The following is a 27156-nucleotide window of genomic DNA, read 5'->3' on the forward strand; positions in this document are numbered from 1 at the left end:
GTCTTTTTAGTTCATTTATACTTATTAAAGAGAAATAATATCAACATTAAATACATTGAATAACCTAAAAAATAAAATAAAATAATACTATACATCCAAATATTTTTATTAATCAAGTATAACCAAATTAGTTTAACATAATAAAAATTAGTTATAGCTAATATATTCCAAGTCTTATAATTTAATTTGATTAGACTTGATTCATAAAAAGATTTGGATGTGTAGTATTACTCAAAAAGTATTTATTTGAATTAATTTTTTTTAGGTGAAAAAACACTTTTTAAAATAATAAAGTATTTTTATTAAATTTTAAACATATTTAGATTCATTTAAAAGAAAAAATTTTTTCAAAAAATTAAATTATTTGATTTTTTAAAAAATCAATAATACTTTGAGTTGAAGTAAAATAAGTTTTAATTTTTTTTACTAGGCATATCATTTATGATAATTAATAATTATAATTTATATCTTTAAAAATAAAAAATAAAATACTCAAATTAAATAATTTTATTTGAGCAATGAAAAAGTAAATTGTAGCAACATAATATTATTATATTTGCAAATATTAAATTTAGCAATTTGTCATGCATCATGTACAAGATAATATTAAAGTTTATGATTTTATTTTTTTTTTCAATTAAAATCAATGTGCCAATTCTATAAATAATAACTTCTTAAATTAAGACATAATATATAAAATAGATACTTAATTATTTAATCAGTATAAAATAACATGATATATATAATTTTTGGAATATAAAAAAGTGTTATTTTTTTAATAAATTTGTTATTTTATAAGTTTACCTCACATTATTGCAAATAATTTTACTTTTAAGCATTTCTAAACAAAATTCTCTATTTTTACGAGACTTCACAAATAATATAATTTATAATAAATAAAGAAATAAAATTTTTATACATTGCTTTACTGTACAGCAGTGCAGGTTTCTTCAAACTAAGTGTGTTATCTTTTGTTTTTTTTTATGATTGAAGGGCTATATTAGTCTTTCTATAAATAGTTGCAAGACCAAAAATTAACTTCCAACTTAATCATACATGGAACATTGAAATTTCAATAAAATAAATGTAACACCTAAAAATTTTCCTAAACAATAACCCTTGAGTTATTATTCTTGTAAGAAGTGGCAGCGCTAGCTGCATTCCTTTAGAAGCAAAAGGAAATAGCGTCAGTAACTGAGTTTCCCTGCCATATAGCCCTTGGGAATTCAACCATTTGGAGGTGTAATCATGACACTTGAGCAGTAACTAAGCATCATAAATAAATAAATAGATATAGATATACTAGTCTTAACACCCATTAATTTCTAGTTTGAGTTCTTGGCACTGAAAAGTCTCACCGCCTATCTCCATGTCTTCTTCTTCTCAGTGGCGTGGCAAGGCTATAATCCCTATACATTTCTCAGCTATTATCTTCAATAAAACTGATCTTCAGACTCTGGTAATAAGCATTATTTATCTTCATTACATATTCTATATTTTGAGCATGTTTAATTTGATTAATTATTACACAGAAAATATCAAGTAAATTTACAAGGACATATGGAGGTGGTTTGTTGAATCCAATGTTTTTGAAGCCTCCAGATGGCACCAAATGGGAAGTGAATTGGACCAGAAAAAATGATGAGGAGGTTTGGTTCCAAAAGGGTTGGAACAAATTCACTGAAAACTACTCCTTAGATCATGGCCACTTGATTGTTTTCACCTATCATGGAAATTCACAACTTGATGTTCACATCTTTGACAAATCTGCCTCTGAAATACTCTATCCGGGGTTAAAGTTAAACACTACTCCTACTACTGCTTGTGATGATGAAAAGAACATCAAACTTGATCTCATGCACAATGATGATGATGATGACTCAATTGAGATTTTGAAGCCTTGTAAACACAAACGCAGCATGCTAGTGTTGGTTCCTCAACCTTGTAATAAAAGAATGAAAGGTATGTATATATATATATATATATATATATAGGATTATTTCATTTTCCATTTCTATTATTTAATTAATTATTAGCAGATGAGAAGAAGAAGGTTGCTGAAAGAAGATCAAGTTGTTCATCATTGAATTGGCCAAAGCAAGAAAGAGCACAGGAAGTAGCTATGAACTTCGTGTCTCATAATCCTTTCTTCACAATGTTCATAACCCATATCCATCTAACACAATACAAAGCGGTACGACTAAACTAACAAATATGAGATACATCTATACATCTAACAAAAATACTATAAATCATATATTTATGTAAATTCACATGTTGTTTAATTTTTTTTTAAAATATATTTATTGGTATCTGATTTGGTGACTAATTTTAGTATACACGTATAGTCCGACTAATTTTAGTATACACGTCTAGTCTTGTATCTAAACATATATATTATATATTATGCATATGATCATATTATATATTATGTATGTGATCTTTATCTTGCAAAAAGTTAAAGTATATATTATTATTATTGTTGTTGAAGGGTGTGCCAAACATGAAAGAGTATACTGATGAGGATGAGAAGGATGTGGAGCTGAAAATTGGGGAGAAATCGTGGAAAGTCAAACTGAGGCGTGGTAGCAACTCTTCAAATTGTCGGTACTTGGGTGGTGGATGGTCCTTGTTTGCAGATGAGAGTGAATTGCTTCCTGGAGATGTTTGTGTCTTTGAGCTCATCAACATTCATCCTTTGCAGTTTAGGGTTCATATTTTCAAAAACCAGCAGAGTTAGTTTGATCTCAACTTGGAAGATAACATCACTTTCCATGCATTTTGTTGGCCTTACCTTTTGGTTTTGATACATTTTGGAAAGAATATGAAAACGTTGTCGGTCCCTAAACTTTCTCAAATAGTAAATATTGGGCAAAATTACTAAACACTATATTATGTGATATATGTTGGTTTTTGTTAGTCTTTGTTCAACATTAATGCAGTTTTAATATCAAAGAATTCCTCAGCTTTACCAACTTAACTTTGGAATAGTTCTGGATCCATATAGTGTTTCATAAAATAAAATGTAAAATAATGAATCAATATTTCAGAAAACGATAAAGAGAACTCGATAGCAAGTGAAAAAAAGATACAAATTAATATTAAGGGCAAAACACTAAAATAAACCAATGGGAAGAAATTTTTACGTAAATCTGCCAAACCAAAATTTAGTTCATGAATCAACCAATGCATGTTTATATGTAGTTCGAATCAATTAGATTCGAACTCAATCTACACATAATTCGAATCATATTGATTCGAATTATACACAAAACTCACACACACTAATTCGAATCAACTTGATTCGAATTACACACATACAATAATTCGAATCAAGTTGATTCGAATTACACCCTGATTTATTAAAAAAATTAATAATTTATTAAAAAATTTATTAAAAATAATAATTTAAAATTAAAAAAATATATATTTTATTTCATGCATTAAAAAAAATCTAACAAAATATTTAATTACGAGACTTTTTTTTAAATATTAATGAGCTATCAATTCAAATTCCATACAATACTCTTTTGTCCATTTTTAATAACTCATGAATATTTTTTAATAAATTTTTTTAAATTATATGGTGAGATATTACATGATTCGAATTACGCATGGCAAGTTCAATCACTCTGATTCGAATTATACGGTGAGCAATTCGAATTCTATACAATACTCTTCTGCCCATTCTTGATAGCTCATGAATATTTTTTAATAAATTTATTTTAATTATATAAACCACAAAAAAATAATGCAAAATAATTTAAAAAATGACTTAAAAAATATTAGGAATACTATAAAAATTTGTAATGTTCTAATGATTTAGGTAAATACATGCATGTACACAAATTTTAAATAAAATACTCTAGATAGTCAATAATAATTTAAAAATTAAAGAAAATATTTTATTCCATCCAAAATAATTAAAAAATATATTTTATTCTATACAAAATAATTTAAAAAAATGGCTTGAAAATGTTACGAGTACTATAAAAGTTTGTAATATTCTAGTGATTTAGGTAAATACATGATAAAAATATATTTTCTTTAATTTCTAAATTATTAATGTCCTAAGTCATTGCAAATTTTTATAGTACTCCTAACATCTTTTAAGCCATTTTTAAATTATTTTGCATAGAATAAAATATTTTTTGTGGTTTAATTAAAATAAATTTATTAAAAAGTATTCATGAGCTATCAAGAATGGACAGAAGAGTATTGTATAGAATTCGAATTGCTCACCATATAATTCGAATCATGTAATATCTCACCATATAATTTAAAAAAATTTATTAAAAAATATTCATGAGCTATTAAAAATGGACAAAAGAGTATTGTATGGAATTTGAATTGATAGCTCATTAATATTTAAAAAAAGTCTCGTAATTAAATATTTTGTTAGATTTTTTTTAATGCATGAAATAAAATATATATTTTTTAATTTTAAATTATTATTTTTTAATAAATTTTTTAATAAATTATTAATTTTTTTAATAAATCAGGGTGTAATTATTGTATGTGTGTAATTCGAATCAAGTTGATTCGAATTAGTGTGTGTGAGTTTTGTGTATAATTCGAATCAATATGATTCGAATTATGTGTAGATTGAGTTCGAATCTAATTGATTCGAACTACATATAAACATGCATTGGTTGATTCATGAACTAAATTTTGGTTTGGCGGATTTACGTAAAAATTTCTTTCCCTTGGCTTATTTGAGTGTTTTGCCCTAATATTAATATGGTTATATTACGTTAAGACTCATTTTTTTAAATATACTACATTCCACTAAAAAGGATACACAATTTGTGACTGCCGTTGAACAATGATATTTTCAAAAGTAATGATTATTATGCAAAAGGATAAAATGTAAGCATACAAAAATATAACTTTGTGTAGAAATGATAAAATCTTTAATAATATTGAATAAACGAAAATTCAATAAATTTTAATAACTTGTTTAATTCATGTATATTATATGTTAATTGATTAATACTAATACGGTTTAATTAACAATCTATAAGCCATATATGTTAAAATTAGCATCAGTAAAAATTTTTGAACTTTTAATTTAAATAAATGTATAACAAATATATTTTTATTTTATTTTATTTTTTATAAGATAAAAACACAAATATAACTAATTTCGTGTGAAGTTCATAATTGATAATTGTTAAATAATTTGAATTTTTCCCTTCATTTTAATTAAATATTCTAAAGAAAGACATATAATCTAAGACAGATTAATATTTGAGGGTTTTTATGAGAGAGAAAAAATAAGTAATAATATTAAGATTAAAGATGCAGCTAATACGAGTTCTAAGTTTATATGTTAAAATTACTAACTAAAATATTTTTTATAAAAAAATATAAATTTAATTTTCAAAGTATTTATAAAAATAAAAAGTTAATTTTTTATTAGTTATAATCTTAAAAAAATTCTAACGTAAAAATATACATAAAATAATAAATTAATCATTATTAAATTAATAATTTTATTATGTGTAAAATTTTAAAATATTTAAGGTTTCAATACATTTGTTTTATATTTATTATCTAGAACTTTTCACTAATAATAAACTTTAGGGGTGACAAAACGGGTCGAACACGTCGGGCCGATCTGCTAAACCCGCTAAAAAAGGCGGGTCGGGCTAAGATTTGGAGCCCGCCGAATTAAAAAAATCCGCCAAATTGGCAGATTTTGGCGGGGCGGGGCGGACCGGTCCGCTGGACTGAAGACTTTTATTTTTTTATTATAAAAAGAATGATTACTATTATAAAATTAATAATTATAGAATTTTTAAACACTTTTTTTTATTTTTTGTTTTTATTCTTCTTTTAGTTATTAACTTTATTTATTTTATTTTATAATTTTGTATATATACTCAAATTAGGGCAATTTACCTAATTAAATAAATTGTGTGAATCGTTTACCTATATACACAAAACAGAAACTTCTTACGTGCATGTACAATTTTATTTTTATGTAAACTGTGGGAGCTAACCACGGTTTCTAGTTTCAACGTAAACCGTTGGAGGCAAGCGGGTTTATGATTGGAAGAGATTGGGCATAATTCGTGGCTACCTACCACGGATTAAGAAGAAAAAAACTTAGGCATAAACCGTGGTTGCTTCCCACGGTTTATGAAGAGGAGGCCTTGAACGTAAACCATTATTTCAACTCTCAATTTTGTTTATCACTTTGATCCATAACTACCATTGTGTTAATTTTTGAGTTATTAAAAATTTGCTAAAAGAAAATTTTCTTCTTCTTTGATTTAGATATCTAAATGTATACCTATTATATAAATCCTTATTATTTTTCAGACTTACTTGTTTAGTCATATTTTATTGCTTTCAGACAAAATTTAAGATATCAAATATTCAGATTTTTTGTTAATCAAATTATAAAATTTGCCAACAATTATAAAAAAATAATATCAAATATTTTATATTTTCTTAAAAGAGTAATATTATATGGGTACTACTATTTTAGCTACTATTAACATATACAATTGAATATAAAAATATTATATTATTGTTGAATATCTTTCCTATTCTTAACACTTATTTGTAATAATTCTTAATATTTTTCTAGATCTAATATGTCAACTTCTATATCTCTAACTATAAAATTATTAAGATTTTTTTAAAATTTTATTTAATTTCAAAACAAAATTGTAATTTTTTATTTTTTATTTTTTTCTAATATTTTTAGGAAATTAATTTTTATGTTTTTAAATTATAAATTTGAGATAAAAAATAAAAATTTTAATAAATAATAAATTATTAATAAATAAAAATAAAAATAAACATTTTATAACTTATTTATTTTTAATGTATAGAATAATAAAATTTAAATTAATTTAAGTATAATACTAAAATTATTATGTTGTTATTATATGTAATAATTAAGATAAAAATTTATAAAAATTTATAAATTTATTTGTTTTTTTAATCTTATTTAATTTGAAGCGGATACAAAAATTTAAATTTAAAGAACTATTTTTCTTGCATAATTTTAATTGCTAATTTTTTTAATTTTATATTTAATATGTTAAATCATATTTTGTTCCATTATTTTTTTAAAAAATTTTATTTTTATTTTTATTATTTTTTATTATTCTCCATATACATATTTATCATTTTTTTAATTAAGTAAAATAAAGATAAGTAGAGAGTACTACATGTACTCCATAGAACAGATAAAAAGACAATATAAGTATAAGTTATGTGTAAAATAAAAAAGTAACTGTACAAAGAACAAAAAAAATTAACTAATAATTACATTTTTTACCAAACTTTAAGACGACAATTATATTAAACATTATTTATTAATAAGATTAAGATGAAAAAATGAAAATTGGACACCAAACTCTCCTATTCACTTTATATATTGTTATAGATTGTTATTGTTAGTAGAATTATTTCTGTTAGTATTGTTGTTATTTCTATTGTGAAAGTAATCTCTTCACAAGCTTGAATCTCACTCACATATATATAGAATTTCTCTTTCATAAACCGTTGTAACTAACAAAGGTTTATGCCTACTCAAACTCCTTCATAAACTGTTGCTACTTACTATGTTTTATGTGCATTTGCCTTCCTTAGTAAATCGTAGTAGCTTGCCACGGTTTATGATACATTTCATTCACAAGTAAACCGTGCCTAGTAGCTACGGTTTACGTATTAAATTAAAACCGTGGTTAGCTCCCACGGTTTACATAAATATAAAAATGCACATGCACGTAAGAAGTTTCTGTTTTGTGTATACAGGTAAATGATTCACTCAATTTATTTAATTAGGTAGATTGTCCCTCAAATTATGTGACTTATTTTTTAAGATAAAGATGATTTTATTGACAAATATTATTTTAAATAATTTTATTGAAGTTAAAAAAAATAGTAAAAAATTATATTATAATTTGACTATTTTTGATTTGTATTTGATTTTTTAATTATTATTTTTTGATTAATTTTAATGAATTTTATTTTTCAAAAAAAAAAGAGTCAAGCGGACTAGCCCGTCAACCCGCCAATCCGCCATAAAGTGGGACGGACTAGCATTTTGAACCCATTTTAGTTGGCGGGCGAGTCGGTCCGCCCTAACCCATATTTGTTTTATATTTATTATCATATGTTAGCTAAATCAATTTAAAAATAATTAGATTCTTATTTTTTATTTTAAGTGAAAATTCAGCTGCAATTGAAAGCACGTCATTGAGTTGTTGTGTTCGCGTGTCTGGTGTGTTCATTTAACATGTTTCAATACTACACACGCATGTTTTCTGTATACAGTGTTTTAATAAAAAATAAAAAATTGATTTCGGACACGTTTGGACACATTTAAATACTATCACGTATCAGCATATACAACCTTATTCTTAACTTGTATTATTCAAATAAATTTAAAAATAGTATATATTATTATTTATTAAAATAAAAAAATATTTTAAATATTTTATATAATTAAATAAGATATTAAAAATAATTAAAAAATTAATTTATATTTTTATATTATTAAAATTTCAAAATATCATTATAATTTATCTAAAAAACTACCTTACATTTTATATATATATGTGTCACTGTGTCTTATAAGATTTTAAAATTTGTGTATTAACATATCCCATATTATATTATATCCTGTGTTTATGTGTCCGTACTTCATAATTAGATAATAATTTAATTAAATCTATCAAATTATTTAACAAATTTTAACTATATTTTCACATAAAAATATAAAATTAATTGTATCCTCGGGAATCCAGTGGTTCTAGAACATAGTTCCTATCCTTCTTATTCTCACCAATAGTTAATACTACGGTGTTTACCAATTCATCACAGTATTCTTTATTGATTACCTAGGCACAACCCAAAACAATACTAGCTGAGTCTCTAATTTTATTTTATCAATTTTATTATTTTAGAAGAACTTGATTAATAACTAATAAAAATAAATTATGGTAATTATTAAAAAAATAAAAAATAAAATATATTTTTAATTTTTTATTGTTCTATCTCATATTTTTTTATCTTACTTATAAAATTAATAATAAAAAATTATATTTTATTTTTTTAATTATTAAAAAAAATTAAAAAAGTTTATTTCCATAACCTCCCCCAATATACCAACTCAAATTGAGCTAAACCTTAATATTATATTCACTTTATCAGTTTAATATACGCTCTTTGTTATTGGTTATATTTCCAAGGCTGCAAGCATTGGCGTAATCAAATAAATCAAATAATGATGACACTCGATTTTGGAGTAGGAAGCAGGTAGCCTAATTAGGATCATAAATGAAATCATTAATAAGAGCTTCTTCACCTTCTCTCACTTCTAACTTCATTATTGTTGTTCTTGTAAAAGTTGTAACAGTTGTAAACTTCAAACTACTGCTGTACTCTACTTGAGTTCCCATGTCTTCTCATCTTCACTAAAAGAATGCTGTCATGTCTATTCTCTTCTTCAAGATTATACTCAAAACTAATCTTAAAAGTCTTGTAAGTCTATTTGATTTCTTTGCATATGCATATTTTTGTGATATCCTAAATACTTTATTGTACTCTTGACAGAAAATACCCGACAAATTTGCCCTGAAATATGGAAGTGGTTTGTCCAATCCAGTGTTTTTAAAGCCTCCAGATGGAATAAGGTGGAAGGTGTGTTTGAGAAAAAAGAATGATCAAGTTTGGTTTGAAAAAGGTTGGAAAGAATTCACTCAAAAGTATTCTCTGGATCATGGATGCTTGGTTCTGTTTAAATACGAAGGAACTACTTCCCAATTTGATGTCATTATCATTGATGATGATGCTTTAGAAATAGACTATTCTTCCTACAATGGAAATGATAATGATGATGTTTCAGTTCAGATTGTAAAGGAAATCCATCCATACAAGAAGAACAAAGAAACCATAAGAGGTTAGGAAACAAAGAAATCTAAGAGTTTTGTATGCAATTCTCAACTTAATTTGTTTCATTTGCATTGAACAGATGAGAAGAATGTGACTACTTCTTTGTCATTGAATTGGCCAAGGGAACCAAGAGCACGACAAGAAGCTAACAAATTCGTATCTAACAACCCTTTTTTCACTGTGCTCATAAAGCCTCCTCATATCACAGAATATCGATTGGTAATGTTAAAAACCATTTAAATTTATTCTTAGTCCTAAACTATATTACATCCAATGTATATTGTATTTGTCCTAAACTTATAGATTAACCAAATTTTAACAAGTCTTTATTGAGTTCTAATATAAGAAGTTTGGATACGTTCAACATTGATGTATCTGTACTCTTTAAAAGGTTGGATTGCTTTAATTTTTAACAATTTAACTCATGAAAAATTATAACGTTTGTTTGCTGTAATTTTTAAGATTATTTAAGTATTTATGAAAAAATTAAAAAATTAACTTTTTTTTATAATAAAAAGTTTTTTTATCATTTTTTAAAATAAATATTTTTATAATTAAAAAATTAAATAAAAATTAATTTATTTATAAATTATTTTTAATATAAGTATTTAATCGACTATTCTTTCGTTTTTTAATATGTGTATGTGCATACATTTCAATAATAAATACTTTTAATCAATTTTAATGTTATTTTTTATTATAATTTATTATTTATATATTTTATTATATTTGATGATGTATCCTAATTCCTAAACATATCGGATCTTATATTTTTATAAAAAAATATTGTATCGCGTGGATAGTCTTGTTGTATCTATGTTTTCTAAGTTCTAATGATAGATAAAAGTTTATAATCTAACTTACATCAAACAGGATTTTTTTTAACTTGTATTTTAAAAATATTTAAAAATGACAATTGAAAATGCTTATTTAAAATAAAAATTACCAATTTAAAATTTTATAAAATTATAAGGATTTATAGAATTTTAAAATTTTATCTATATTCATGATGCAGTGCATACCAGGTTTGGAAGGTTATGTGGATAATGGAGTGAAGAATGTGAAGCTTGAGTATGGGGATAGATCGTGGCCTGTGAAGATGCTTAATTGTAACAAAACCTATTCAAATCGCTTCCTTTCTGCTGGGTGGAACTTGTTTGCACAAGAGAATGAGTTGAAGCCCGGAGATGTTTGTGTCTTTGAACTTGTTAATATGCAAGATTTGGTCTTTAAGGTTCATGTTTTTGCTGCCCATCATGCTTAATTAGTAGAACTTTCCTTTTGAGATACATGGAGGAAGAATCCATAGATGATGAATGTAGCTTACTGCAATAGCCATTTGTATTTTGAACTCTTTGTATGTGATATATTTTGTGTTGAATGAAAGATGGCTGGATTTTGAACTGACTGTGATATTTTATGGTTGGGTTGATCTGCACATACATCTTTGTTATATAATTTTATATATTAAAAATAATTGATAAAAAGATTATCATAGAAAAAAGATATACAAAAATTGATATAAATATCATTTGTCTTACATAATTAGACTAATGATTGAAAGTCTTAATTAAAATTTTTTTTAATTATAGTTTTAATATTTAAATGAATAAATTAGAAAAATAACTAAGCATAAAGAGAATGAGATAAATTTTCAATAATTTTTTCGTATTATATTAGAGTTAATAGTCAAAATAGCCATTGAAAGATATCTCAATCTCCATTTTGTCCCCAAAAGAATAAATTAATCGAATTCGTCTGCGAAAGATAACCAACTTAATCACGTGCGTCCTTCCGTTATGTTTTTTACTAACAATTCTAACAAAGAATGACGTGACAGTTACATTTTTTTTGTTAAAGCCTGAAACTAAGCAAGCCCAAACCCAGAAAAACGAACCCTAACCACTACACGACCTTATTCTCTACTAAAACTCCCTTACTGATCGTCTTCTCCTACTCCTTCATGGTGGAACACTGCGCGAATCCTCCATAGCAACAGTTCTGCCGCCACTGCCTCGGTTACGGTTGGTCCCGTCGCCACCGATGACTCTACTTTAGTTGTCTCCACCCATGCCTCTGCTCGTATTATCGACGCCTCTGCTCGCGCTGTTACTGTTGACGCCTTTGCTGCCAATGATTCTGTTGCTGCTGCCGATGATGCCGGTGTGACCTCCGAAGTTGGCTGCCTATCTCTGCTTCATTTCTGCTGTTGTACTCACACAATAGCTATGCTTCGAGCTCCTCCATGCAAAGAAGGAAGAACGATGAGGCAAGTGTACTGTCTTGTAAAATACCTCAGATGGAGATGACACCATTGTCCTGACCAGAGATGACGGATTCGAATTGAAGCTACCCAAGGGGGTGGTGTGAGCTAATTCGAGAAGCCAAATTTATTATCACTACTTGTCTTGTTCTCTTTTGGTTCTGCCTAATCCCACTTCTTCATCCATATATCCACTTTTCATTGTTAAATCAAGAGAAGAGAGGGACAACTTCCCAATTGATGAAATAGAATTCTTGTTGTTGGTATCATTAATTTCATGATCCATTGTTGTGCTTGACCAAGCATCCATGAAAACCTTTGGTTTATCAGATTGAAAAGTTTCCATAAAAACGAGAACAAGGTTAATGGAAGTTTGAGAGCGCTTGTTGTGTTGTTGATCTAAGCACATTCCAAGCTTCAAAATGGACACACTAACAATGCTCTATGACTACTCTAATGATTGCAGATGATATAGTGATCTTCTTCGTCTTCGTGATAATAGGTCATGAGTTAGAAAAACAGAGAGTGAAAGTAAAGAATAATCTCAAACTATTTTAAGGGTATAACGACGTTGTTTAGTAAGTTGTGCTGTCACTTCACGTTTTAAGTTAGCAAGCCATTAACAGTAGTGTATGTCAAGAAACTAACGAAAGGATGAAGGTGACCAAATTAATTATTTTTTGGGGACGAAAATAAAAATTGAGATATTTTTCAAGGTCTATTTTGACTATTAATTCTATTATATTATTTATTTTATAATAAAATCTTCTTTCTCTCTTGTTTTTAGAATAATGTTTATTATGCCCGTCTTTATATATATTTTACTTGTAAATTTGTTTTATAATATAAGAAATAAATTTTAATATATTTAATGTATTAAAAAAATAAAAAATATATCTTTAATTATTTTTTGTCAAACTTTTTTCACGGTATTCATGGCATCTCCGTTAAAGCACAAATTGACAAATTTTATTTTTAAATATAAAAATATTTAATAATTAAAAAAATTAACAAAAAATAATTAAAATTTATTTTATTTAATATTTATTAAAAATAAATTTGGATTGTATTTTTTGTTTGTATTATTGTTTTAAACGAAAATATTTAATAATAAAATAGAATTAGTTAAAAATAGCAAAAATTTATTTTATTTATCATTTATTAATTATGATAATAATTAATAAATATTAAATAAAAAATTTTATATTTTTTTTGTCTTTTTAGCCTTATTGGTTTTAAATATGTTCTTAAATCATAATATAGGTATTAGCTATTTTAAATAATACGCTTTTTTATTTTTTGTGTTGGTCTTCTAATGGTGTTTTCAAGTAATATGGAGATTTGATTTTTTTTTTTTTTTTTTTTTTGTAGAGTACAAATTTAAGGGTTAAATTTGTGATTTTTATTTTTTTTAAAAAAAATAAAAATCTAAAGATTAGATTTGTGTTTAATTATATAAATCAGACCTTAGGTTTTGTATCCCAAATAAAATTGAATCTCTAATTTGTTCATTACTTTCACTTTCACTGCATCACAAATTGAACCCTAAATTTTGTATTGCTAACAAAACTGAACCTCTAATTTACAAATTCTAATTAAAAAAAAATCATTTCTATATGCATACAAAATACGCTATAACTTTATAACTGTACATAACACAAGCTAGGTCTCCATTGATAAAAAATATTAGCCTTAACAACAACTCAATAACCCTTAGTTATTGTTCTTTTAAGAAGTGGTAGCGCTAGCTGCATTATTCCTTTAGAAGCAAAAGAAAATTGACATTAAATAGCGTCTGTAACTGAGTTTCCCTGCTATATATAGTCCTTGGGAAATGGGAATTCAACCATTTGGAGATGTAATCATGATACTTGAGTAGTAACTAAGCATCATAAATAAATAAATAGATATAGATATACTAGTCTTATCAACCATTAATTTCACTACTTAGATACACTTTCTAGTTTCTTTGTTCTTGGTACTGAAAAGTCAAGTCTCATCACCTGTCTCCATGTCGTCTTCTTCTAAGTGGCGTGGCAAGGCTACAATCCCTATCCATTTCTCAGCCATTATCTTCAAGAAAACTGATCTTCAGACTCTGGTAATTAATTAAGCATTATTTATCTTCGTTACATATTATATATATTTTGAGCATCTTTAATTAATTACAGAAAATATCAAGTAAATTTACAAGGAGATATGGAGGTGGTTTGTCGAATCCAATGTTTTTGAAGCCTCCAGATGACACCAAATGGGAAGTGAATTGGACCAGAAAAAATGATGAGGAGGTTTGGTTCCAAAAGGGTTGGAACAAATTCACTGAAAACTACTCCTTAGATCATGGCCACTTGATTGTTTTCACCTATCATGGAAATTCACAACTTGATGTTCACATCTTTGACAAATCTGCCTCTGAAATACTCTATCCGGGGTTAAAGTTAAACACTACTCCTACTACTGCTTGTGATGATGAAAAGAACATCAAACTTGATCTCATGCACAATGATGATGATGATGACTCAATTGAGATTTTGAAGCCTTGTAAACACAAACGCAGCATGCTAGTGTTGGTTCCTCAACCTTGTAATAAAAGAATGAAAGGTATGTATATATATATATATATATATATATATAGGATTATTTCATTTTCCATTTCTATTATTTAATTAATTATTAGCAGATGAGAAGAAGAAGGTTGCTGAAAGAAGATCAAGTTGTTCATCATTGAATTGGCCAAAGCAAGAAAGAGCACAGGAAGTAGCTATGAACTTCGTGTCTCATAATCCTTTCTTCACAATGTTCATAACCCATGTCCATCTAGCACACTACAAAGCGGTACGATTAAACTAACAAATATGAGATACATCTCTATATATATGTAAATATATATGATCTTTATGACGTTGAAAAAGGTTAAAGTATATATTATTGTTGTTGTTGTTGAAGGCTGTGCCAAATATTGAAGAGTACATTATTGATGAGGAGGAGAAGAATGTGGATCTGAAAATTGGGGAGAAATCGTGGGAAGTGAAACTGAGGCGTTGTAGCAAGTCGTCAAATTATCGGTACTTTGGTGGTGGCTGGTCCTTGTTTGCACAGGAGAGTGAATTGCTTCCTGGAGATGTTTGTGTCTTTGAACTCATCAACATGCACCCTTTGCAGTTTAGGGTTCATGTTTTCAAAAAGCGGCAGACTTAGTTTGATCTCAACTTCCAAGATAACATCTCACTTTCCATGCATTTTCATTTGGCTTCCCTTTTGGTTCTGATATATTTTGAAATATATGAAAACCTTAGCTTGTATAAGGAACGCTAGAAAAACCTTAAATAATGGTATCATTTTGGATTAATATTTGACTATTAATAGTTTATATCTATATTTCTTTACCTATAGAATACATAATTTATATTTATATTTATTAGATTTTATAGACGAGTTAATATAATTTATATATAGAGAAATGTTAGGACCAATAAATTTTATAATTTGTAATCATCAATTAGTTATTTAAATGTTAATAAGATTTTGATAAAAGTGCTGTATTTAGACTTTCTCTTTATATATATGTTTATTAAATTTAGAATTTAATTTTGATACACTGTCAGTCTAAAATTATTTTATACATGCATGCATCTAGTCATATAAAATATGCAATTGTATAAAATATTTTATACTATAAATACATAAAAAATTATACATATGAACTAATAAAAATTATTTTTATAAAAATAATTTAATATTTATACCGGTTAAATACCGGTCAAAATTACTAATCACTATATATTATATGTGATATATGTTAGTTTTTATTACTCTTCGTTCAACACTACTAATGCAGTTTTAATATCAAAGAATTCCTAAGCTTTATCAACTTAACTTTTGATAGTTATGTATCCATAGTGTGTTTCATAAAATAAAATATAAAATAATGAATGAATATTTCAGAAAAAGGATAAAGAGAACTCAATAGGAAGTGGAAAAAAAAAACAAATTAATACTAATATGGTTATATTACGTCAAGGTTTTTTTTTTTTGAGAAATTACTTAAATTAGTGTCTAAAAATTAATACATAGATAAATTCTAAGGTTTTATTTTAATAGAAAAATTAATCTCCGGTCTATTTTTTGGTAGACAAAACTTATAAAAGTGAATATTTTAGTTTCAAGAAAAATTAATATACAGATCAATTCTTAATATTTTTCTCTGTCAAATATAATCTTTCGTCTATTTTACTTTTACTATATGTCAACCTTTATTATTATTATTAGTTTAGTTTGGTGCATGTAGACGATGACACTAACATATTAATAACTATTTTCATTGCAAACAAACAAGATCAATAATATTTCTTTGAAATCCAAACTAACATATTTTCTTTTTAACACAAACATATTTTTTAAAATAAGATATTTTAATTATATTAAATACAAAAATATTAAATAATTTCAATCTTAAATTTTTGGTAGAATAATCTCTAATAATTTTATTAAATATTATTATTATTAATATTATTATTGTTATTGAGTAACTATATATATATATATATATATATATATATATATATATATTTTTTTTTATGTAAACTTTTTTTATATTATAAATACATATATAAAAATCTAATGAATAAATTTATTATTATTTTTTTCAAAAAATATAAAAAATTATGGTACACTATTATTGTGTAATTAATAATAATAATAATTTTATTTTTTTACACAAACAGAGATGTTATGTCTAATAAAAAAAATGTTAGAGATTGATCTGTATATTAATTTTTTTAAAAATTAAAATATTTGTTTTTAAAACTTTTTGTGATTGATTTGAATAATTATTTTACCAACAAATAAATTGAAAACTGATTTATCTGTCGGAATAAAATCTTAAAAATACTTTTGTGTATTAATTTTTTTAAAAATTGAAATGTTTATTTTTAAAATTTTTGTGAACTAATTTAGGTAATTATTTTTTTAATACTACAATCCACTAAAACGGATACACAATTTGTGACTGCAATTGAACAATGATATTTTCAAAAGTAATGATTATTATTTTTTTTTTGGGACTAAAGTAATGATTATTATGCAAAAGGATAAAATGTACGAATACAAAAATATAAATTTGTGATATAAATTAATAAAAATTCAAATATTTTAATAACTTATTTAATTCATGTATATTATACGTTAATTGATTAATATTAATATGATTTAATTAACATATTATAAGCCTTATGTTAAAATTAGTATGAGTAAAAATTTTTGAACTTTTAATTTAAATAAATATATAACAAATATTTTAAGAATTTTATTTTATATATTTTTCATAAACATTTTCTCCCTTCATAATCTTAATATAATATTCTAAAGAAAGACATATGTAATCTAAGGCAGATTAATATTGGAGAATTTTCTGAGGGAAAACAAGTAATAATATTAAGAGTAAGGATGCACTACCAGAAACACGGGCTTTAGAAAAATTTGATTAATAAATTAACATATACCATTATCCCAGAACTTAGCTAAATATTAAGTTCGATTTATCAGCTTAATCTCTATTATTATTTGTTATTTATTGGTGGTTGTAAAATAATAATTTAATTAAACTTATCAAATTATTTAAATAAAATTAACAAATTTTTGCTTTGCTATTTGTTATATTTCCCATGCCAGAAGGTAAGCATTACTCGATTTTGGAGTAGGATCATAAATGAAATAATTAATAAGAGCTTCTTTGCCTTCTCTCACTACCACCTTCATTATTGTTGTTCTTGTAAGTTGTAACACTACACTTCAAGTTCAAACTACTACTGTACTTGGTTCCCATGTCTTGTCATCTTCACCAAGGGAATGGTGTCATGCCTATTCTCTTCTTCAAGATTATACTCAAAACTAATCTTAAAAGTCTTGTAAGTCTATTTAATTTCCTTGTATATGCATATTTTTGTGATATCCTACTAAATAGTTGATTATATTCTTGACAGAAAATACCCAACAATTTTGCACTGAAACATGGAAGTGGTTTGGCCAATCCAGTGTTCTTAAAGCCTCCAGATGGAACAAGGTGGAAGGTGTGTTTGAAAAAAAAGAATGATCAAGTTTGGTTTGAAAAGGGTTGGGAAGAATTTACTCAAAATTACTCTCTGGATCATGGATGCTTGGTTCTGTTTAAATATGAAGGAACTACTTCTTCCCAATTTGATGTCATTATCATTGATGACAGTGCTTTAGAAATAGACTATTCTTCGTATGGAAATGATGATGATGATGTTTCAGTTCAGATTGTGAACGAAATCCATCCATACAAGAAGAACAAAGAAACCATGAGAGGTAAAGAAACAAAGAAATCAAGAGTTTTGTATACAATTCTCGACTTAGTTTGTTTCATTTGCATTGAATAACAGGTGAGAAGAATGTGACTACTTCTTTGTCATTGAATTGGCCAAGGGAACCAAGAGCACGAGAAGAAGCTATCAAATTCGTATCTAACAACCCTTTTTTCACGGTGCTCCTAAAGGCTCCTCATATCACACAATACCTACTGGTAATGTTAAAAATCATCTAAATTTATTCTTATTCCTAAAATATATTACATCCAATGTATGTTGTATCTATGTCCTAAACTTATAGATTCATCAAATTTTAACCAAATTGGATACATAAGTCCATGGGATTTATGTCCAAGTCTATCTATTCTTTGATTTTTTTAAACATGTGTATGTGCACAAATTTTATCAATAAAATTTTTTAATTAATTTTAACATTATTTTTTATATATTTATTGTATCGCCTGTTTCATCCATGCTTCCTAAGTTCTAATGGTAGATAAAAGTTTATAGTCTATCTTATATAAAACATAAAACATCTTTTTTTTAAAAAAAAAAAAACTTGTGTATTTTTAAAATATTTAAAAAAGACAATTGAAAAGGCTTATTTAAAATAAAAATTATGAATTAAAAATTGGTGAAAATTCATGTGTAGTCAATTAAGTTGATAACTAAGAGCCCTGAGATAAAAATTTAATCAAATTAGTCAAATCGTTTAACAGCTTTTAATTATTAACTTCACCTGAAGTTGATTGCATCCGAGTTTTCACCTTACAAATTTGATAAAATTAAAAGGATTTACAGAAATTTTAAATGATATATTGATGATGCAGTGCATACCAGTTTTGGAAGGTTATGTGGATAATGGAGTGAAGAATGTGAAGCTTGAGTATGGGGATAGATCGTGGCCTGTGAGGATGCTTAGTTGTAACAAAACCTATTCACATCGCTTCTTTTCTGCTGGATGGAACTTGTTTGCACAAGAGAATGAGTTGAAGCCTGGAGATGTTTGTGTCTTTGAACTTGTTAATATGCAAGATTTGGTCTTTAAGGTTCATGTTTTTGCTGCCCATCATGCTTAATTAGTAGAACTTTTGATTTGAACTTGTTACAGCATTAGCCATTTGTATTTCGAAACTCTTTGTATGTGATATTTTATCTTGAATGTTGAATGAAAGATGGCTGGGTTTCCAACTCTTTGAATGTGATATTTTTTCTTTGAATGAAAGATGGTTGGGCTGATCCGAATGAGTTTATTTTAAAAGATATTTTACATGAAAGAACTTTATTTTCTATTTCATCACAAAATGGAATTTTATGACTTGTTTCTCTAAAGAGTGATAAATTTTGAACACATTTAGACGAGTTTACTTTAAAAGATATATTCTTGTGTTCATTTTCTAAATTGGAATCCAGATTAATCCATGTGATGCTAAATTATCACCAACTTTTGTGGATCATTGAGGTACAAATTAATAAGAGCATTATTTGAAAATGCTAAACGAGACAAGAAAAAACCTTTTCTTAATGCCAATAGCAGCGGCATCCACTAATTATATCTCATGAAATTTTGTACATTTTTCTTTTTGGAGCAGATCGACCCTTACTATTGATTTCATTATCTTCATTTCATAACACAATAAAACAAAATAATGTGAAACATGTGATGCGGTAGTGCTAGCTTATATTGTCCATTAATCATGTTGTTAATAATAGGAATGACTCATCACATTTCATCACTTGCCTGTGTCCATTTTTTTTTCTTTTTCTGAAAACTTATGCGGTAGTAAAGGGATTAATCACAATCACTAATGTAATAATATTAGTGACAACTACTATAATTCCTTTTATAGAAAAAATATAAATAAATATACAATGAACAAAGGCTACATATAATAGATCCCCGTTTCGTTATAAATGGATTGTAACCGACTAATATGAGTCGCTTTTGTAAGATTTTGAGACTAAAGAGAGGCAACTAAAACTTCAAAAATTAAATTAAAATTTTTATATATATATGCATTATCTATATATATAACTCGGTTAAACAAAATTATCATCTTTATAATAGTCGTTTACCTTCACTTTAGTACAAACATAATTCATGTTTTAAAATATCTATAAATTAAACTTTGAAATTTATAAAAAAAAGACACATCAAAATATCTTTTTCCAAATAGTTACATTATGCGTTTTTGGTTTTAGATCAAAATATATTTTTTACTACTGTTATTGTTGTTGCATTTTTTTTCTCTTTCTCTTTCTATTAATTTTGCAACATTATGTATTTTTTCTTTTTTTGTTTGATTTTTTCCTCCTAAAAAAAATTATGAGAATATAAAATAAGAAAATAAAGAAGAAGAAGATGAGAAAAAGAAAGAAGAATAGTTTTGAATTATGCAGAATTTATCAGAATGAAAATACATCCAAATATTTTCGTATTACATCCAAATTTGCTGCAAATATAGTGCTACCTTTTTTTCTTCGAGAAGAAGAAGAAGAATTCTAATCAGTTACAGCTATTTTCGCCTCTCTTTTCAACTACATTATTCAAATCATTACTCCTCAGAATCCTCTTCCGCCTTTGCACGGTGCCTTCCTTTCTAACTTTGGCGTGCGAAGTTTAAGGCATACCCTCTCCTTTTGAAATTGTGATTGAAGTTTGTTGATTGATTTATGCTCTTGTATATCCGAGGGTAAAAATAAACAAATAATATAGTGATGATTCTTGATTAGGTATGATGTAATTATTCTTAACAACTCATGCATGTATCTTGTGTTTGTTCCATGCAGTATTTTAATATTTGGAGGATATATAATGAAATAGAATGCCCCATCTTGCTTTTGTATGTTTTGTTTCTGTTTCCTACAACAATAAACTAAATTTAGGCATGTGGATTGAGATTTTTACATACCGAAGTATGTTTAAAGAGAAAAATCCCTTTGCATTTGAAAGTAGAAACCTTGAACATGCCAAAATTTGTAACTTTTGATTTATAGCTTTATAGTTTCTTGATGGCATGATTATTGATTGATGCTGAAATATGCAGGTTGTGAAAGGAAAGAACCAAGGTTAAGTTCCTCGGGTACATCTTCACTCTCCATCTCCATCACATTTTTTGTATTAGCTAATTCTCACCTCTCATTTTTTCTTTTCAAAAACTGGCTTCTTTGGTGCTTTGTGCGTTTTGTGCTTTCTAAACTTTTCAAATAATGGGGTATCATATTCTTCACTTCTGCAATGTTATTTGACCCAAAAATTGTTCCTTCTTAGTGATTTGTAATTTGTGATGGTAATTTTGAATAAAATGTATGTCATGAAGGGAACTAGAATTAGTATTTGCATCTGACAATTCTTTTTTTTTATTTGTTTATACATATAGATAACTGTACCTAGAAATTTTTTTCAACTCAATATTTTAGTTTTACTAAGAAAGGAGTTAACAAAACAAATTTACTTTTAAAGATTGTCTATATTGTATTCACTAATTGACTAAAAAAAATTACAGTAACAATTTTTTTGAAATGTGCATCTACTGAAGCTAGTATGTTAAGGTTCTTCACTGAGTCTGATGTTAGTAAGAAGGATAGAGTGACAGATGCCCTGAAATCTTGGAGGCAACCAAGGCTGCCGTATAGTAGGGCATAGTACCTGGTAAGTTATTAGCACTTGCAATTGTATACTCAGTTTCACATCCTAATAGGAACCTGACATAACTACATATTATGTTCTGCACAGGTGGTGCTGTTGCTCTTCTTTATGGATCAAGTGAGTTAGATAAGCTTCCAAGTTCCAACTGCCAACTTTGATCAAAAGATAGGTGTACAAATTATCCAAAATGCTTTAAAAAACAGAGAACATCTAGTTAAACCAATAAGTAGTAATGTGACAGAAATAAAATTGTTTTCAAAATTGTTATAGTACAAATTATCTTATTTTTTCAATTCAATATTACTAAACTGCCTCTTTTTTTTTTCAGTGCACCTAATTTTCTAAATCCAAAATCATGTGTTCTTTTTTGTATATAATCATTTTTAATCTTATCCCATGCCAGATTAGGAAGTTAGCCTTTGTCTATAATAACCTCTCTACTTCATGATTGTTCAGCTATTTGTTATTATATTTGTTATTGTTTTTCTCAGGTTTATTGTGTCCTTCGTTGTTCATTAACACCTTATGTCAGTTTGATCAGTTTCTATTATTTTTTGTCTTCCCTGGAGAAAATGCCACGCAAATCATCTTCAATATAAGATTGATGCAGAATATTTCCTGAGAGAATAAGAGAAAGTGGCATACAAATTACTATAAATTGGTGATAAATAAGAAGGAATCTATTCATACATCAACAAACAAAATCACGAGCATGATATTTCACAAAAAGTATTCTAGCATCAACAAACAAAGTTCCAACATCCAATTTAAAAAAGAAAACAAGTTCATTCCTAAATCTTGTTTAGTTTTTCTCTAAGGTAATGTTACTGTGGTGTCTCCTGCAAGGTCATGTTCTCCAATGCCAAATGCGGTGCCTCTAAGGTTGCATTGGCCACAAGATTTCCATCCTTAATCTTGACAGGGCTAGCCTCAGAGAGAAGGTCCAAGCATAGTGGTTGACACACCTCTGACCTCTTGAAGCAGGGCGTGAGACTTACAATACCCTAAAAGAAATTGTTCAGTTACATCACTCGGACCCGTTTCAATATGGCAGGTTTTCATCTTCGACTTAAGATACTCAAGATATTGAGGTGTCGAGGATTGAACAAGATTCTCAGCTAAAAGCCCAAATGTCGACGGAACATAAGCTGAAGCCTGCATCATCTCAATCAAACAATTTAACAAATAAAGATTGACATCAATCAATTGTACCAAGAAAAGATCAACTGAAAAGGTAGATGATTACACATATAGATTGGGGATGAGGAGGAAAGTTCAATGTGAAGCCGAGAATCCGATTTGCTATCGCAATGGCGTATGATTCTGACAAGTCAATCGTGCCAGATGCCTTCTTAGACTCAAACCTCAGCAGATAGAACCAATTTGAAGCATCAATTAAGGCGTCCATGGCAAGGCGATGGCCTTGGATGGTGGTGAGATCGCAGGAGAGAGCAATGTGGGTGCAGAGGGCTCCCAGGTTGAAGAGAACAGAGGCCTTCTCCAAATGGATGTTATGCTGAGAACAGCGGTGTTGTTGGAGAGCGTAACTGGCTTCGTTGTTGTTGAGTTGTTGCTTTAATTCGAGCTCGGAAGCCTGAGCGGCGAAGAGGAGAGTCAAATCGAGGGTGGCGGAGACCACGTCCTTGGCAAAAACCTTCCAGAGTTGGAAGAAGAAATTGCCGGCAACTTTGAAGGCTTCCATTGCAAGGTGACAGCCAAGGGCGGTGGTACGGTCGCAAGAGGCAGCAATCTGGCTGCAGATGGCTCCAAGGTTGAAGAGAACAGCGGCCTTCTCCAATTGGATGCCGTTGCGCTGTGAGGAGACCCCATTCTCATGCTCAGGGTTGAAGGCGTCGTATCAGACAAAGATGATGGGGTCGGGTCGGAGGAGAGAGAGAAGAGTGGCTCAACCATGGAAAGGCATTTGAAGTAGTGGATGCATCGGAAGGGAGAGGTCCCCTCTACGCTCCACCTTGTCCCTGCGGCATTTGTTTAAGGTTTCCAAAACGCTTTCAACTTTTTGTGCATCGCTCTTCGAGTAAGGTACAGCTCCACCAGATCAGTCTTCTTCAGTGGGATTGACAGGTGTATTATTGAGTGAGTGAAGAATGATAGAATGTACATGTATGTAGCTGCTAGAATAATTAAGACAATTAAAATGTAATATCTTACCATAAATATATAAATAAATATGTTAAATAATTATAATTGATGTTAATTGATTTTAATTATATTTTAATATTTTTTAATTTAAATAGTAGCTAAGAATATTATCTTAAATTTATTTTTTATTTAATACAAGTGTAATTATATGTGCTATGTATGTGATAAGATTGAAATTATAATTTTAAATTATTTTTTAAAATTAATTTAAATTATAATAATTTGATTAATAAAAAATTAATATGTTATGCATTGTTTGTTTTTTTTTTAATTTAGTATTAATTGGATTAACTCTAAAATAGTTATTAATCGATTTTAATAATTTACTTTTTTCAATAAATCAGACATATATACTGAATGTGATTATAAATAATATAGTAATAGTTAAATTTACCAACAAACATATTGGCTATTATCACACTCTAAAAAAAATTAAATATAAAGGCTATTAGCACACACTTATAAATCTATAAAATCCCACTGTCTTTAATTCGTGCAAGGGTTTATTTATCAAATAAATTTAAAATATAAACAAAAAATATTTATAAAATGGACCTAGCATCACTTGAAAGAATCATGAAAAATAATCAACATACCTTATCATCCATAAGAACTATTTCTATGTAAGTCATGTTGTTATCGTCAAATTTGGATGAGACTTTTCATAACCTTATAATTCTTGCTTTTATTTTTCAAACTTTTTTATTACATAATCTATCATAAGTAATACTGTTGATAGAATCGTAGTTAGTATCCTTTAGGTATGAAAAATAATAAACAGAAGAAGTTTTATGTCTGAGGTACGAATATTTTAGATGATAAATAATTGTAACAATTCACTATTAATCCTTATATATATATATATATACACTAATTATACACGGTAATAGTTAACAAATATTTTTAATGGAGATACTTACTTAATATATATGTTATCGACATTAATTATATGCCAATATTTTTAGGAAAGAGCTAAAAGAGGAGATATATAAATATATAATATTATTGCTATATAGGAGCATACATAAATTGCTACATTTTTTATTATATTATACAACTTAAAATTATACTATCATATTATTATTAATCCTAGATACTTATTATAATTATATCAAATTTAATTATGAATCTAAATAAATAAAATAGATAACATTCAATATTATTTTTTTCTTTTTAAAATTCAATATTACTGTAAATATAAAAAGTAAAATAATTAATAAAAAAATATGAGCAGAAAATAAAATATATTAATTAAAATTTAATTTATATGATTATTTTTTATCCTACAATCAAGCAATAATATTTTCTATAATATTATTGCTATATATGAAGTAGCTTTATATTACTATAATTATATCAAATTTAATTATGACTGTAAATAAATAAAATAAGAAACAATCAAAACTAATTTTTTTATAGTTAACATTTACCGTAAATATAAAAAATAAAATCACTAATGATTAAAAATTTGAGTAGAAAATAAAAATTTATAAACTAAATTCAATTTATTAACTAATTAATTTTATGTCCATATATTATTATTATTATTATTATTATTATTATATTGATTAAAACTGTGAATACATACTAATAAAATTATTACATACGAATGAGAATTAGAACTATATCAATTATATCAATTATATAAATTTAAAATTATTATTATTATTATTATTATTATTATTATTATTATTTGTCACATAATTATACTTGAATATTATTTAATTTTAGATGTTTTATAGGTAATATTATTATTATTATTATTATTATTATTATTATTATTATTATTATTATTATTATTATTGAGTAATGATGATAATTCATGTGATAATGATTATTACCTATAAAACATCTAAAATTAAATAATATTCAAGTATAATTATGGAACAATTATAATTCAAAATTATGTATATGAAGTCACGTGAATTATTATTATAATTGATATAATAATTGCTATAATTGCTACATTTCTCAATCTTATCGGTTTTATCATTTAAATATCAATTATTCAAATTAGTAGTCAATTATTTTTATGAAAATTCTTGCTATAATTAGGCTATACTATGAGATTATTTTATTAATCGTTATAATTAATTTAATAAAGATATTTATTAAATATATATGTTATCTATATTAATTATGCCAATATTTGTAAGAATGAGTTTAAAAAAGTGATATAAATATATATAATTATTGTTATATAAAAATAGATTTAAATAATATATAAATAATTTAATATAATTATATTAAAATATTTTTCTAAAATAATAATCATACATTATTCACGAGCTAATTATAATCAATTGTATAATATTATTCTATATTTTATTTACCGTCATGATTTGATTTTTTTTTCTAGTTTTATTTACTTACATAAATGATTAAAATATATAATATACTATCATAATTATTATAATTTTATGATATAATTATAATTAACATATTTTATCATAATTAAATATTAATTTAATAATTATATAAAAAATTTTCCTAAAATAATATAATTATACATTATTTATAAGCTAATTATAATTTAAAGATATTATTTATAATGTCTACTTACTATATTAATATAATATCAAAGATACACGTTTCATTATTTTTTATGGATAAAATCGATTTTTATTGGCAACTAAATTATGTTTAGGTCAACAAAAACTATATGTTTAGGTAGAATTTTTTTGTCAAATATAATGAAAATACAAATAAAGAAATAAAGGATAAAAATAAACTTAAATAATATATCTGACACCACTTCATTTTATTAATTATTAAATTATTTAAAAATAGTACATCCATGAAAAATACTCATAATATATAAATTGAGGCAATAATTT

At 26.2% G+C, this 27156-nt stretch overlaps 4 protein-coding genes across 4 annotated transcripts; 3 read left to right on the forward strand and 1 right to left on the reverse strand.

Moving 5' to 3' along the window:
- The first annotated feature begins 1369 nt into the window (after positions 1 to 1369).
- LOC130950284 (putative B3 domain-containing protein Os03g0621600) lies at positions 1370 to 11182 on the forward strand. The gene is made up of 7 exons (XM_057878797.1): positions 1370 to 1459; positions 1533 to 1962; positions 2040 to 2194; positions 2492 to 2665; positions 9580 to 9925; positions 9998 to 10137; positions 10934 to 11182. Exons 1-7 carry the CDS (start codon positions 1370 to 1372, stop codon positions 11180 to 11182), a joined length of 1584 nt encoding a protein of 527 aa, XP_057734780.1.
- A 3010-nt stretch (positions 11183 to 14192) lies between these two features.
- On the forward strand, positions 14193 to 15379 carry LOC130950285 (B3 domain-containing transcription factor VRN1-like). The gene is made up of 4 exons (XM_057878798.1): positions 14193 to 14282; positions 14353 to 14782; positions 14862 to 15016; positions 15128 to 15379. The coding sequence occupies exons 1-4, from the start codon at positions 14193 to 14195 to the stop codon at positions 15377 to 15379; spliced, it is 927 nt and encodes a 308-aa protein (XP_057734781.1).
- A 2465-nt stretch (positions 15380 to 17844) lies between these two features.
- Positions 17845 to 19586, forward strand: LOC130950286 (B3 domain-containing protein REM19-like). Its single transcript, XM_057878799.1, has 5 exons — positions 17845 to 17854; positions 18163 to 18249; positions 18359 to 18508; positions 18583 to 18722; positions 19338 to 19586. Exons 1-5 carry the CDS (start codon positions 17845 to 17847, stop codon positions 19584 to 19586), a joined length of 636 nt encoding a protein of 211 aa, XP_057734782.1.
- A 3317-nt stretch (positions 19587 to 22903) lies between these two features.
- On the reverse strand, positions 22904 to 24203 carry LOC130951983 (uncharacterized). Its single transcript, XM_057880743.1, has 2 exons — positions 23403 to 24203; positions 22904 to 23311 (listed from the first exon to the last, which is right to left on the reverse strand). Exons 1-2 carry the CDS (start codon positions 23856 to 23858, stop codon positions 23087 to 23089), a joined length of 681 nt encoding a protein of 226 aa, XP_057736726.1. The 5' UTR covers positions 23859 to 24203; the 3' UTR covers positions 22904 to 23086.
- Between the last annotated feature and the right edge of the window lie 2953 nt (positions 24204 to 27156).

This window comes from Arachis stenosperma, chromosome 9 (assembly GCF_014773155.1).
Source record: "Arachis stenosperma cultivar V10309 chromosome 9, arast.V10309.gnm1.PFL2, whole genome shotgun sequence".
NCBI classification, from domain to species: Eukaryota; Viridiplantae; Streptophyta; class Magnoliopsida; order Fabales; family Fabaceae; genus Arachis; species Arachis stenosperma.